The sequence below is a fragment of the Phocoena phocoena genome, chromosome 11 (genome assembly GCF_963924675.1).
Source record: "Phocoena phocoena chromosome 11, mPhoPho1.1, whole genome shotgun sequence".
Lineage (NCBI taxonomy): Eukaryota > Metazoa > Chordata > Mammalia > Artiodactyla > Phocoenidae > Phocoena > Phocoena phocoena.
Window position 1 is genome coordinate 58,887,982 of NC_089229.1, and position 13,659 is coordinate 58,901,640.

At 44.0% G+C, this 13,659-nt stretch overlaps 1 protein-coding gene across 1 annotated transcript; it reads right to left on the reverse strand.

Annotated features, from left to right (window-relative positions):
- Positions 1-6,868: 6,868 nt before the first annotated feature.
- RPS26 (ribosomal protein S26) lies at positions 6,869-9,013 on the reverse strand. The gene is made up of 4 exons (XM_065887226.1): positions 8,992-9,013; positions 8,552-8,729; positions 7,298-7,428; positions 6,869-6,972 (listed from the first exon to the last, which is right to left on the reverse strand). The coding sequence occupies exons 1-4, from the start codon at positions 8,992-8,994 to the stop codon at positions 6,937-6,939; spliced, it is 348 nt and encodes a 115-aa protein (XP_065743298.1). The 5' UTR covers positions 8,995-9,013; the 3' UTR covers positions 6,869-6,936.
- Positions 9,014-13,659: the final 4,646 nt, after the last annotated feature.

A 13,659-nucleotide genomic window follows, 5' to 3' on the forward strand; every position in this document is an offset into this window, starting at 1 on the left:
ACTGAGTCTGCACTCTAGAGCCCGCGAGCCACAACTACTGAAGCCCGCGTACCTAAAGCCCACGCTCCGCAACAAAGACCCAAACGCAGACAAAAATAAATAAATAAATGTTTTAAAAAAAGAAATACATAGATTGGCACTTTCGCTTTAGGAGACAGCTGAGCGAAGAATAAAGAAGGCAGAATTTGGAATTGGATAGGTCCAAATCTGGGCTTCGCAATTTATTGTGTTTAAATATTAGAACCTAGGGGCAGGACAGGAATAAAGACGCAGATGTAGAGAGTGGACTTGAGGACACAGGGAGGGGGAAGGGTAAGCTGGGACGAAGTGAGAGGTGGCATTGACATATATACACTACCAAATGTAAAATAGGTAGTAGGAAGCAGCCGCATAGCACAGGGAGATCAACTCAGGTGCTTTGTGACCACCTAGAGGAGTGGGATAGGGAGGGTGGGAGGGAGATGCAAGAGGGAGGGGATATATGCATACATATAGCTGATTCACTTTGTAATACAGCAGCAACTAACATAACAATGTAAAGCAATTATACCTTATATATAAAGATATATAATTATATCTTTATACCTCTATAAAGATGTTAAAAAAAAAAAGATTAGAAATGGGAGAGCAGGAGTAACCAGAAAATCATGACCTTCATACAGAAGGCAAAGTACATTTGAACTATGCCACAGTTGGGAGGTAAAAGCACCTAGGGGCTTGGGCTTCCCTTGTGGCGCAGTGGTTGAGAGTCCGCCTGTCGATGCAGGGGACACGGGTTCATGCCCCGGTTCGGGAAGATCCCACATGCCGCAGAGCGGCTGGGCCCGTGAGCCATGGCCGCTGAGCCTGCGCGTCTGGAGCCTGTGCTCCGCAACGGGAGAGGCTACAACAGTGAGAGGCCCGCGTACCCGCTCCAGTGGAACAGAGGGGCTGGAAGAGAAAGTCCTCAGAGGATCTGGGCAGCAGATTCTAAGCCTCTGTCCCCAGTGGCCATTCTAGGTGGTTAAAATAAGGGTCCTCAACTTTTCTATGCTCGGTTTTCAATTCCAGCATTTTTGCACCTTATGTATTTGCACTCTCAATCTCCTTCTTAACATCAGCAGAGGAATTATTCCCATTACATGGTTACATGATGATACTTCCTAACAGGCAACGGTTTGGTTTCTTCAGTGTCACATTCTTTGCTTTTGGAGCTATTCTGCAATTATAGCATTTGTGTGTGGGGTTTCGTTTTGTTTTGTTTGCAATATTTTTCAAACTGTGCTTCTGGGACCCCTGGAGATGGTGTCCTCAAAGAGCTTACGATCTATATGGAAAGGGAGACAAACCATCAGTAACCATAAAGGGAGACCAATGCTGGGATAGGTGCAATGGGAGAGCAGAAAGGAGCAGCCACTCTTGTTTGGAGGTGTCAGAGAGGGCTTCTAAGAGTAATGTGGTCTTGGCTGAGGGCCAAGGATGAGAAGGAATTAGCCAGGAGTACAACCTGAGGGAGCACTTATTATAAAGCCTCAGTGATCAAGATAATATGGTACTAGCATAAAGATAGACAAATAGATCAATGGAAGAGAAAAGAGTCCAGAAGTAGTCCTACAAATATATAGTGAATTGATTTTTGACAAAAGTGCAAAGAAATGCAATAAAGAAGGGATATTCTTTTCAACAAATAGTGCTGTAACAATTGGATATCAATAAGCAAAAAAAGGGCTTCCTGGGCTTCCCTGGTGGCGCAGTGGTTGAGAGTCTGCCGGCCGATGCAGGGGACACGGGTTCGTGCCCTGGTCCGGGAAAATCCCACATGCTGCGGAGCGGCTAGGCCCGTGAGCCATGGCCGCTGAGCCTGAGCGTCCGGAGCCTGTGCTCCGCAACGGGAGAGGCCACAACAATGAGAGGCCCGCGTACTGCCAAAAAAAAAAAAAAAAAAGTGCTTCCCTACATAGAGATCTATTGAATATGAATCATCTTTAAAAGTCCGCTCATTAAATATGTTCTTCTCTGTATTTTTTATTAATATATTTTATTTAGTGATGAAATAACATTTAGATTTATAAGGGGGAGAGAGAGAGACAAAGACAGATACACTCTTGAGAAGGAGGACAATTCCCAAAATAATGTCGAAGATATTTCTCAATAAAAGCTTGTTTAAAAAAAAAAAAAAAAAGGGCTTCCCTGGTGGCGCAGTGGTTGAGAATCCGCCTGCCAACACAGGGCACACGGGTTCATGCCCTGGTCTGGGAAGATCCCACGTGCCTCAGAGCAACTAAGCCTGTGCACCACAACTACTGAGCCTGAGCTCTAGAGCCCGCGAGCCACAACTACTGAGCCCGCGTGCCACAACTACTGAAGCCTGCGCACCTAGAGCCCATGCTCCTCAACGAGAAGCCACCGCAGTGAGAAGCCTGTGCACCGCAACGAAGAGTAGCCCCCGCTCACTGCAACTAGAGAACGCCCACGCGCAGCAACGAAGACCCAACGCAGCAAAAAATAAAATTTTTTCTTTAAAAAAGCTCTATGAGACCAGGAACTTGATCACTGCTTATGTCTTTAGCACTTAGAAATGTCTGGCACATAGTAGGTACTCAATAAATATTTTATATTACTTAAACTACATCAAAATACTATGATATAGGAATGACTGTCCTAAAGATTAGAAAATTGAAGACAGAGAGGTTAGGTAACTCAGCGAAGGTCACACAGATCAATGTGTCAGAGGCGCGACTCAGCTCTCTTAGGTTCTTAACCGGATGCCTCTGTTTTGTTTTTTCTTTGGCCTCGCCATTCCCTGACCAAGGATGGTACCCGTGCTCCCCCAGAGGAAACGTGGAGTCAACCACTGGACCACCAGGGAAGTCCCTGGACGCCTCTGTTTTAATAGGCAACCTGGACTCAGAAGCAAAGTGCCAAGCACATGGGCAATTAGTATCTACTGAACAAATAAATGAAAGTAGACTTTAGCCCATGGTTTCATCTATTGCTCAGTCTCTGTTGACAGGCCTATTAGCTTGTCAGTGCATATGAAATGCACACCCCTCTACACCTAACAGTTACTGAAAGAATAAATAAGCTAAATGTGTAAACTAAAAAACACATTAACCTAAATAGTGTGATAGGCGGTGAGTAATTTTTTCCTCATACATGCTAAGCTATGGAGAGGTAGGCAAAGAAAAGTGAAAATCCAGGAATTGAGGTTGAAGGAAAGGGTGTTTCAGGACCTCAATGAATTTTTTTTAATGTCTTTATTGGAGTATAATTGCTTTATTATGTTGTGTTAGTTTCTGTTATGCAACAAAGTGAATCAACTGTAAATATACATATATCCCCATATCCCCTCCCTCTTGAGCCTCTCCCATCCTAAGACCCCTCTATGTCTTCACAAAGCATCCAGCTGATCTCCCTGTGCTATGCAGCAGCTTCCCACTAGCCATCTCTTACTTCATCCCAGCTTCCCCTTCCCCCACTGCGTTGAGTCAGTTCTCTACGTCTTTATTCCTGCCTTGCCACTAGGTTCACCAGTACTGTTTTTTTAGATTCCATATACGTGCGTCAGCATACGGTATTTGTTTTTCTCTTTCTGACATACTTCACTCCGTATGACAGACTCTAGGTCCATCCACCTCACTACAAATAACTCAATTTCGTTTCCTTTTATGGCAGAGTAATATTCCATTGTATATATGTGCCACATCTTCTTTATCCATTCATCTGTCAGTGGACACTTACACTGCTTCCATGTCCTGGCTATTGTAAATAGTGCTGCAATGTTCTTTTTGAATTATGGTTTTCTCAGGGTATATGCCCAGTAGTGGGACTGCTGGGTCACATGGTAGTTCTACTTTTAGTTTTTTAAGGAACCTCCATACTGTTCTCCATAGTGGCTGTAACAATTTACATTCCCACCAACAGTGCAAGAGGGTTCCCTTTTCTCCACACCCTCTCCAGCACTTACTGTTTGTAGATTTTTTAATGATGGCTATTCTGACCAGTGTGAGGTGATAACTCATTGTGGTTTTGATTTGCATTTGTCTAACCATTAGTGATATTGAGTATCTTTTCAAGTTTGTTGGCAATCTGTATGTCTTCTTTGGAGAAATGTTTACTTAGGTCTTCCGACCATTTTTGGATTGGGTTGCTTTTTTGATATTGAGCTGCATGAGCTACTTGTATATTTTGGAGATTAATCCTTTGTCAGTTGCTTCTTTTGCAAATATTTTCTTGCATTCCAAGGGTTGTCTTTTCGTCGTTTATGGTCTCCTTTGCTGTGCAAAAGCTTTTAAGTTTCATTAGGTCCCATTTGTTTTTTGATTTTCTTTCCATTACTCTCGGAGGTGGGTCGAAAAAGATCTTGCTGTGATTTATGTCAGTGTTTTGCCTGTTTTCCTCTAAGAGGTTTACAGTGTCTAGCAGCCTTACATTTAGGTCTTTAATCCATTTTGAGTTTATTTCTGTGTATGGTGTTAGGAAGTGTTCTAATTTCATTCTTTTACATGTAGCTATCCAGTTTTCCCAGCTCCACTTATTGAAGAGGCTGTCTTTTCTCCACTGTATATTCTTGCCTCCTTTGTCAAAGATAAGGTGACCATATGTACATAGGTTTATCTCTGGGCTTTCTATCCTGTTCCATTGATCTGTATTTGTTTTTGTGCCAGTACCATACTGTCTTGATTACTATAGCTTTGTAGTATAGTCTGAAGTCAGGGAGCCTGATTCCTCCAGCTCCATTTTTCTTTCCTAAGATTGCTTTGGTTCTCAATGAATCTTGACCACAGGGAACTGACCTGAAATCCAACACCTCACAGGTGCACATTGGGCCAATGCCTGGAAGAGCCCAGAGGGGTCTACCTGGCTTTACACATCGAGACTGGAGAACACATCTGAAATTTTAGGGAGGTGCTGAGACTGCAATTAACTTTCCCCCTCCTAACAGTCCAATAAATTAAGTTGGAGGTGAAGGGTGGAGGGTGGAGGCAGGGGCTCAAAAGTTTATATCATCTTTTCTGTGACCAACTACTAGAACATCAGTCCACAATAGCTTAAGCAGAGAAGGCTCCTGATCTTGCAGTCCAAATACCTTGAGAAACTCAAACTGACCTGTGGGCTACTTCTGACAACTTAAGTGGCTTTCTTTTCTGGGATAGATGATGGATGTCTATACAGGAGGTAACTTTCCCATACATAGAAATTGGATATCCTGGTTGCCCATCAGACACCATCTGAGTTCTTTGTAACTGGTGGATTGGGAGGTGGGATGGGGCTATTTTAGAACCTGAAGCACATGGAAAGCCCTTTTGTGAGTTACTTCTAGTACTCCAAAATCAGTTAGTTTGGGATTATCCTCAAGTACCAATAGATAAACAGCTGAAACAATTCTTAGCTCTTAGTTTAAATCAGTTTTTAAACTCATGGGAGAGCCAATTAAGACCTACCCTGAGAAAAGGATAAGCTGTGCCTATAAACATCGCAAGAGAAATCTCTGCACGCAAATGATCCTGATTTACTACATGAATCTGGTTTTATTGAGCAAGCTGGGATTTAGGACCACCAGGTTCAGCATTCATTTTCACCTTGAACCCTATTTTTTTCTATCCAATGTTTTATCCCTGGTGTAGCAGGGTCATTACAGCGTAGAGGAATGAAGCAGCACAGATATTGTGGGTTTCCCCAAAGGATGGAGACTCTTGCCTACATTCAGTGTTTTAACAAACCGTTTCCCACAATGTTTACTTTTTTTATTTTTTATTGGCTGCACAGTGCATCATGTGGGATTTTAGTTCCTGGACCAGGGATTGAATGCAGGCCCTCAGTGAGGGCATCAAGTCCTAACCACTGGACTGCCAGGGAATTCCTAAACAATGTGTATTTTAATCAAAACTTCCAAGCTCCTAGTTTAGCTTAATTCAGGGGGGAAAAAAAAAAAATCACATAACCTAACCAGCAAAATCCTTAGCAATCCATTCCCAAACGAATTTTTCAAATAAACATACATTTGACCCCTGAACAATACACAGGTTAGGGGTACCACCCAGTCAAAAATCCTTATATAACTTTAGAGTTACCCCTTCTTATTTGCCTGTGCTTTCACCATCTGAGGAATCAAACAACTGTGGACTGTGTAGTATGTGTTTATTGAAAACAAAACAAAACAACCCACACAGTTAAACCCATGTTGTTCAAGGTTCAACTGTATATCCCTAGCCAGTAACTTTCTAATTTCTGAATTCTGGAACAAATGAACCATTGTCACACAGATAAAATTAGGTACAGCCTTTTCCCATACTTTGCGTGGAAACGTCCTCTCTTGGAACTTCCACAAATTTCTAGGAACGCCTCATGTCCTGTACATTTTCACCCCATAGAGCAATGTACCATAGAAAGATGCAGGCTGGGTGACAACTGGCTTACCAGCAGACCACAGTAGACAGGTGAATTTTATGAAGGATCTGAATACAGACCCTTTAAGCTACCGAAATCTGAATACAGACCCCTTAAGCTATCCAAGTCATGCGCTCCTAGTAAATAAAGTCTTCTGTCCTCCACCAGGGGTATGCACACCTCAGTCTAAATCACTTCCTGATTCAATAACACTCCTTACCCTGCTAGTTCCTCCCTGTTTTAAAAACCCCAGCTTAAGCTACTTGCCAGGTTGAATTAATCTAACATTCACAGATGCCTTAACTCCTCTCCCCAACCTTTAGCTATGCAAACTGGGGAGGCCAAAGGCAGAAATACAAAAGGTTTAACTCACCCGGATAAGCTTTCTCACCCCATGAAAACATCACGTGGCACTCCACAACTGAATACTTGGTAAAAGTAATTAATTCTACGACATACACCCCCCCCACCTGACAATACATACTCAACATGCCATATAAAGTATAATTTCTACTTTATTGTCTTTCCGGGAAACAGTATTTCTTTAGTCTTTAAGAACTTAGCTCCTTACATGGGCTTTGGTGGAGGTCGTGGGGCAGCACCCTGGAAGATAAAGAAATGAAGAATTTTCAAAAACCACGCATGGAAGAGTCCCCCCTCAAAGAACTTGACCACTACCCTCCCATCACTAACAATGTATTTGGGCCATAAAAGTATGAATAAATGTGGAACAAGATTACACTACTCAATCTGTAACAAATTCTTACAGCTATTCTTCAAAAGTGTCTCTGAACAAATGTTTAGGTGTGGGTCTTTACAGACTTAGTTGATCCCACCCACAGGCAGTGATCTTAATTTGATATTCCTTGGGTCCTTCCTTATCTTTTATCCATTACCACTCTGGCTTCCACATCTTTAAGATACTCACAGCAGGTCTAAATCGGGGTGGAGGTGTTCGGTCCTTCCGGGCTTCCCGAGAACGATTCCTGACTACCTTGCTGTGAATGGCACAACTCACGCAGTAATGCAGTTTCACATACAGTTTGGGAAGCACATAGGCTAAGAAACAAAAAATTAGAGGTGTGATATTAGGTATGGTACCACATTGCACTGTTCTTTCTTGTTCATTCTATCAGTCAAAAGTAAACTTACTCATGGGCTTCCTTGGTGGCGCAGTGGTTAAGCATCCGCCTGCCAATGCAGGGGACACGGGTTTGAGCCCTGGTCCAGAAGATCCTGCATGCCGCAGAGGAACTAGGCCCGTGCGCCACAACTGTTGGGCCTGCGCTCTAGAGCCTGAGCTCCGCAACAAGAGGAGCCACCGCTATGAGAGGCCGGCTCGCCACCACTAGAGAAGGCGGCGCGCAGCAACAAAGACCCAATGCAGCCAAAAATGAATAATAAATAAATTTTTTAAAAAAGCAAACTCACTTAAGTGTCTGTCAGACGTATCTACAAGATTTCACCCCCAAAGCCAAGTGTTCAGTTTCTGGTATCTAAATACATATACATATAAAACACAGTTCCACAAATGAATATTCCCTTACTGAGCGACCCTGTCACCATAGGAACTAAATCCACACCACAGATGTAATATCATCAAAAATCCAGTTCCTTCACCAATTGCATCAGCCCTAATGCCTACTCCTGTTGCCTAAAAAAGTTAATTCGTCTTAAGAAAAAGAAACGATCAAAACGACATCATATTGCTCCAAACATCACCCTTGTCGACCAAACTGGACTGCTTTGACTCTTAAAAGTCTTCAAAAGACTTTCTACAACTACTCAAATGTTTGTCAACAATTCAAGAGTTGTTACATTTACATTTTCAGCTAGTACTCCCGAAATTTTGATACAGGATAAACACTATAAGTGCTTTTGGAATCTCATCCCCTACAGTCACAAAATAAGGCTCAAAGATTGTGAGTAAAAAAAAAAAAAAAAAAGATTGTGCAGTACGACCAAAAGTCCCCTCTGTCCAGAGAAGACTCAAAACGGCAAACAACATAGCAAAAACATCATTCGCTTCTACCGACAACAATCCTAAAGGTGCAAGAAAATTGTTGGACACGCTCCAATGAACAGAGCCTGCGGATGGGGGGGTGGGGGGTGGGAGAGGAGGCAAGAAGTGGTTTTAGGTATTAAGATACTTGCACAGTTTGCGCGCCAGGAGCTCACTCACCATCGAAAACACTCGCTTCGGAAATGTCCCTGACGGCTGCGGCCTCTACGATGTTCCGAATGACGAACTTCTTAATGGCCTTATCCTTGGGCACGCAACGGGCACAGTTGGTACAGCGAATAGGCTGCACGTGGCCGCGGCCCTTTTTGGCACGACCATTGTTCCTTCTTTTTTTGGTCTGCGTGAAAATGAAAACCCCATTAGGAAGAAGACGCAACTTACCCAGCCTATCTCCTTTCTAGCCACATTCCGCGCCGGCAACCTCCAGAAAAGTGCCACTCAGATACCCAGTCCCTCCACAAATCCCCCCGAGCCTGGAACAAACATACGCTCTTTCCACTCCTCCACCGTGGCCCAGGTTTTCAAACCCCCACAATCCAAAAATCTGCTCCTCTCAAGCCTCCACCCGGCCCGCACATTCACCACGAGACAGGACTCACCATCTTGGAAGCGAGGAGGCGAAAGAGGATCCGGCTCTCGGGCCGACTCTCCTATATAGCGCGAGATCCCTACGCTCGCGCCGGGAGATTCCTCCTAGACGTCTACTGGAAGCACGCCAAGAACGGAAATCCAGTTTACTCAAATTTTCTTTATTATTCAGCGTTTCCGCTGAAATTTAGGGCAGGAAGGTGTTTCTCGAGTTTCTTTTTCCGTGGCACACGGTGACGGTGGGACTATTTAACCAGTTGGCGGAAGAAAATTAGAGTTATACGTTTCCCAGCAACCCTTGCGACGCCCTACCCCGGAAGTAATTCTGGGCGGCTATAGTTATCCTTTTTTGCGATGCTGGGCGGGGAAGTTCCCCAGCGCAGGGCCGCAAGTCGCCTTCCCAGTTAGAGGCCGGAGGGCAAGAGATGCATGGTGGGAGTTGTAGTGCGAGGTTGGCAGGCCCCGGGCCCCAAGCACTGAGACCGAAGGCGACACTATGCCACCGGGGGACGCTCTCGGCTCGTTTCTCTGACAGTCCTGTTACTTGGTGCTAGATTGAGAAATGGAAGAAGGCGGGGGTGGCGTGCGGTGGGGGTGGAATAAAGCATTTTGTTCCTTCCTCCTTTCAATATGGAGAAAACCCCACAACGAGGAGACATGGACAAGTGCGTTGGTGCTAGGGTTGTTCCTCGTTCGCTTTTTTATTCCTGGATCCCGATAGCTCAATGCTAGGCGCTGTAGTAAGCACTGTATAAATATTAACTCATTTAACCCTCAACAAGCCTTTAAGGTAGGTTCTATTATTGTCCTTACTTTACAGATTGAAAAACTGAGGTGTAGAGGTTAAAACTGAGGTTGTCTGAAGTCACGTCGTGCTAGTATGAGGTGTTCTGGCTCCACTATACTATGCTGTCTCTTACCTAACAAATGGATGGAGGTATATATAGCCTGAACTAGTGACTTAAGAGATTTGACTCAGACTCCTAGTAGAAATATATTTTACGTTGGTACTCAGTACATACACAAATGTACTCAGTACATAACACACAAAAGTGAAACATAAACTTCATGAAACAATGCCCTTATGACATAAGGTGCACTGTTATGTTCTATTTTCTTTTAATAAGTGTCGATCAATCCCCACCAAGGTGATTTCACCACTCATTGATGAATCTGGCCCCCTACTGAAACATACTTTGTTCTGTCTGAGTTCCATTTACCTCTGGAGAGCCTTCAGAGAGTCTTTAGCCTTGAGCAGGACTGGCTATTCATGGGTAGCCAACCACCCACTTGTCTCCAAAATTGAAGAAATTTGGGTGTCAAGGTGACCTCCCAGCATTCAGACCCAAGATGGTACAGATGGAGACTGACCCTTCATTCATGAGTCATTCTAGAGTCCGAATACACCAGATTCACTCTCCCTCCCACAACCCGTTATGGTTTCCGTTAATTTGTAACCCACTTTATTGGGGTTAAAATTTATTTTCTAACTTTAGTTTTGGCTTCAAAACAACTATGTTCATGGTCTTGCGTTTCAATTTGCTAGTTTCAATGGGTCATGGAAAATGACAGACTCTAGATGGAAGCATCTCCAGTTTTCACTTCAATATAGTCTTATGGAAAACACAAAGCAGACAATATCGTATAGAATGGCAATGAGGTAGACAGAACAGAAAACATTCAGTGAGGGGGACAGAAAATAGTTAATATTTAAGGCAGAACCAAGTCAATGTTCCTATGTTGGCTTTTCTTTGGATTTTTATAGCCTGGGGGTTTCACTGGCTGGATTTCTGGGCTTTAAGGGATAAACACAGACTTTGGGTGAACACACCATATCCTTGGGTTCAAATCCAGGTTCTATCACTTACTGGCTTATAAGTCTTAGACAAGTTATTTATTCTCTCTTGGGCTTTTATTCTTCACTAGTAATGGTGACCGTTCTTTCATAGGTTGTCTCTACAATTAAATGAATACTTGGTACAGTGCTTGGCATTTATGAAATGCTCAAGAAGTGGTAGACCCTATTATCATCATTATTCATGCTATTGTATCTTGTATCTCCCTGGGAATATAGTGTGTTTTCACATAGTAGGTACTCAACAAATGTTTGATGAACCTCTGCTTTGGACAGATAGACAGGTTGGGTTTTCTCTCCTTTCCTGAAGGCACTCCTGGTGGGCAACTCTCCTCCACTTCCCATACTAGGTTGAAAATTCTTCTGTTCTTCTGTAGAAACAACTTGAGCACTCTTGCTTGGTTTCCTTTCAGTCTTATACTTGTTCACCTTGAAAATGTTTAGTAGCTGGTGCAGTATGCTGCAAGGAGGTCCCCCTCCCTCCCAGCAGAAAAGCAAGGCAAAGGAAGTCTGCAAAAACAACCAGGGGTGTTAAATTACTCATGTTTATTTATAACAGACCTTCAGCCAGTACAGTACAAAACTTACAGTAGTATATCTCCGTTACACAAATATTTACTTACAATATATTACATATACAAAATGCTTTGCAATAAGTCTCAAAAGCTAGTTTAACTCCCCTTGAGAAAGGAGAAAAACTCTTTAAAAAAAAAAGGGGGCGGGGGAAGGGGGAACCAGAGGAAAAGGAGGAGGTGAAGGGCTAAGGTCCAAGGAGACACCAAGCATAGGCTACAAATGAAACCCTGGGAGAGAGAGAAGAGAGGTGGTATTGCACTTGCTTCTGTGTTTTATTTTTTTTTTCTTTTTGTTCTTCATAACTTCTGATTAAAAATATATATTATATATATATATTATGTACACAAGGAAAGAAGCTGCCGGAAGTATTACAAAATCCCATCTGCAGCTTGGACACTGACACGAAAAAACAAAGGTCTGGAAAAGTGTCTATTTAGAAATTTTTTTGTGTGGTGTTGATTTTAAATATCAATATAAAAGGAAAACACCTCTTTTCTCCATGTGGGTTTCAATGTATTTTTTTTTCTTTTTCTTTACTTTTTTTTTTTTTTTTTTTTTTTTTATGCAAAAGGCTGCTGGGAGAGAACATGAGGATGTTTGAGGTTCCAGAGCTGGAAGGCTCTGGAAAGTAGGATTTTGTACCTAAGACCCTGGTTAAAGTGCAGTGATGGTCTGGAGAGAGACAGAGTGCCCTTCTCTCCCCTCCTTAGCACCTGGTCTTGCCCTTCCAGTCTCTGCTCTCATGGGCTCAGAGTATGGCCTCAGAGCATAGTCTTTCATGTTCCAGGAGGTTACAGGTGCCGAAACTGACTGGGGGAGGGGATAGGGCACCCTAAGGCTCTGATACCCCAGAAGGGACTAGTCCTTATGAGGTGTCACCAAATACACAGCAGCAGAAGAGGTGGTGAGGGCAGGTCTAACAGGAAGGGGCTCAATAACCAGGACAGTTGAGGGGAACCCCAGATATTAATCGCAGCTCTGCTGCCATTCTGAAACAAGAAGACAGTTCCCTGGGGTGTTCTCAAGAAGACTCTCCCCTTCTCCAGAGACCACTCTCCTCCCAGATGACTCCCCGATCCTCTGCCCTTGGCAGCATCTGTTTATTGCTACATTGTCAAGGAGGAACAGTCAACCCACGTTGCCCCTCCTTGACAATCTGGTTCTCTTGGGGAGACCACATAGTGCGGGAGAAAAGGAGGAAGAAAAGTTTTTTAGGGTCTCCCTTCCCATAATAGGGTAAGGTAGACTCTCTTAGAGCCCTTAAGAGCCCCAATCCCAGGGTCTGTTCCTTAGCCAACCTTTTACCATCCCCCTAAATTATCCCTGATAGGGAGTGAGAAAAGTAGGAGGCAAAAGAGCCAATAAGGAAAGGACATGTGGAAAGAAAGATGGAAGGGAAGAGAAAAGGGGAGGGAGGGAGGGGGAGAGAGAGAGAGAGAGAGAGAGAGAGAAGGACGAAGTGTTACAACTTGTGAGGTGTTGTGTTTGGTTTTTACTTTTTTTATCTTTAAATATAGAAAAACAGGCTTTGGTTTGAATCTCAAGGAAGCAGAGAATGGGATGGCTGTGGCCTTGGGCAGGGAACTCTTGTAGAAAGAGACCTCCATTTGCAGTGGAGCTGTATCTCCTCCTGCCCCCTTCTCACTAACTAGGTTACCCAAATAGCCAGGGGTCTCTGCAGTAGCCAGGAGAGTGTCCCCTCCTGCCCTACATCTGGGAGCTGAGTGTAGAGGGGGCAGTAAAGGATGACCCCCCCAGTTCCGCTGTGCCCATCCCATTCTTGCTGGGACAAGAGTGGAATGGGGAGAGGGGCACAAGCCCTTGCTCATCCTGGGATAATTTTTGGTTATACAGAATATTAGGAGAGAGAAAAGAGACAGTCTTTTCTCCCTGCCACTGATCCTAAGAACAGGGCCCAGGAGCCCGGGAATGAGAGGGTGAATCCTGCTAGGGGGAAAGAAGAAGGCAGCGTGACGCGGGGGGCTGAGGGTACCCCCTTGTTATCAGGTAGCAACTCACCAGTTTCTCATAGGACAGGGACCACAGAGGTCCCTGAGAGCCCAGGAAGGTCACTAGAGTGAAGAAGTTTGAGAGGTGGGAGAGAAAGAGAAGAATTTTGACCCATTCCCTTCCCTGGTTCCCATTTAGGCACCTGTGGCTCCAAACGTGTCAGAGACAGAGGACTGCTGACCTAGCCTTGGCCCCTGAGAATATAAAATTGGGGCACTCCAAGGACAGAAAAACCACC

What these genes read in the sequence shown, in the direction of transcription:
- RPS26 (XM_065887226.1), bottom strand. An exon ending in CGAAGCGAGTGTTTTCGATG is followed by an intron (nt 7,429 to 8,551) that starts GTGAGTGAGCTC and finishes TTTGTTTCTTAG; the next exon opens with CCTATGTGCTTCCCAAACTG. An exon ending in CACCCCGATTTAGACCTGCT is followed by an intron (nt 6,973 to 7,297) that starts GTGAGTATCTTA and finishes TTTATCTTCCAG; the next exon opens with GGTGCTGCCCCACGACCTCC.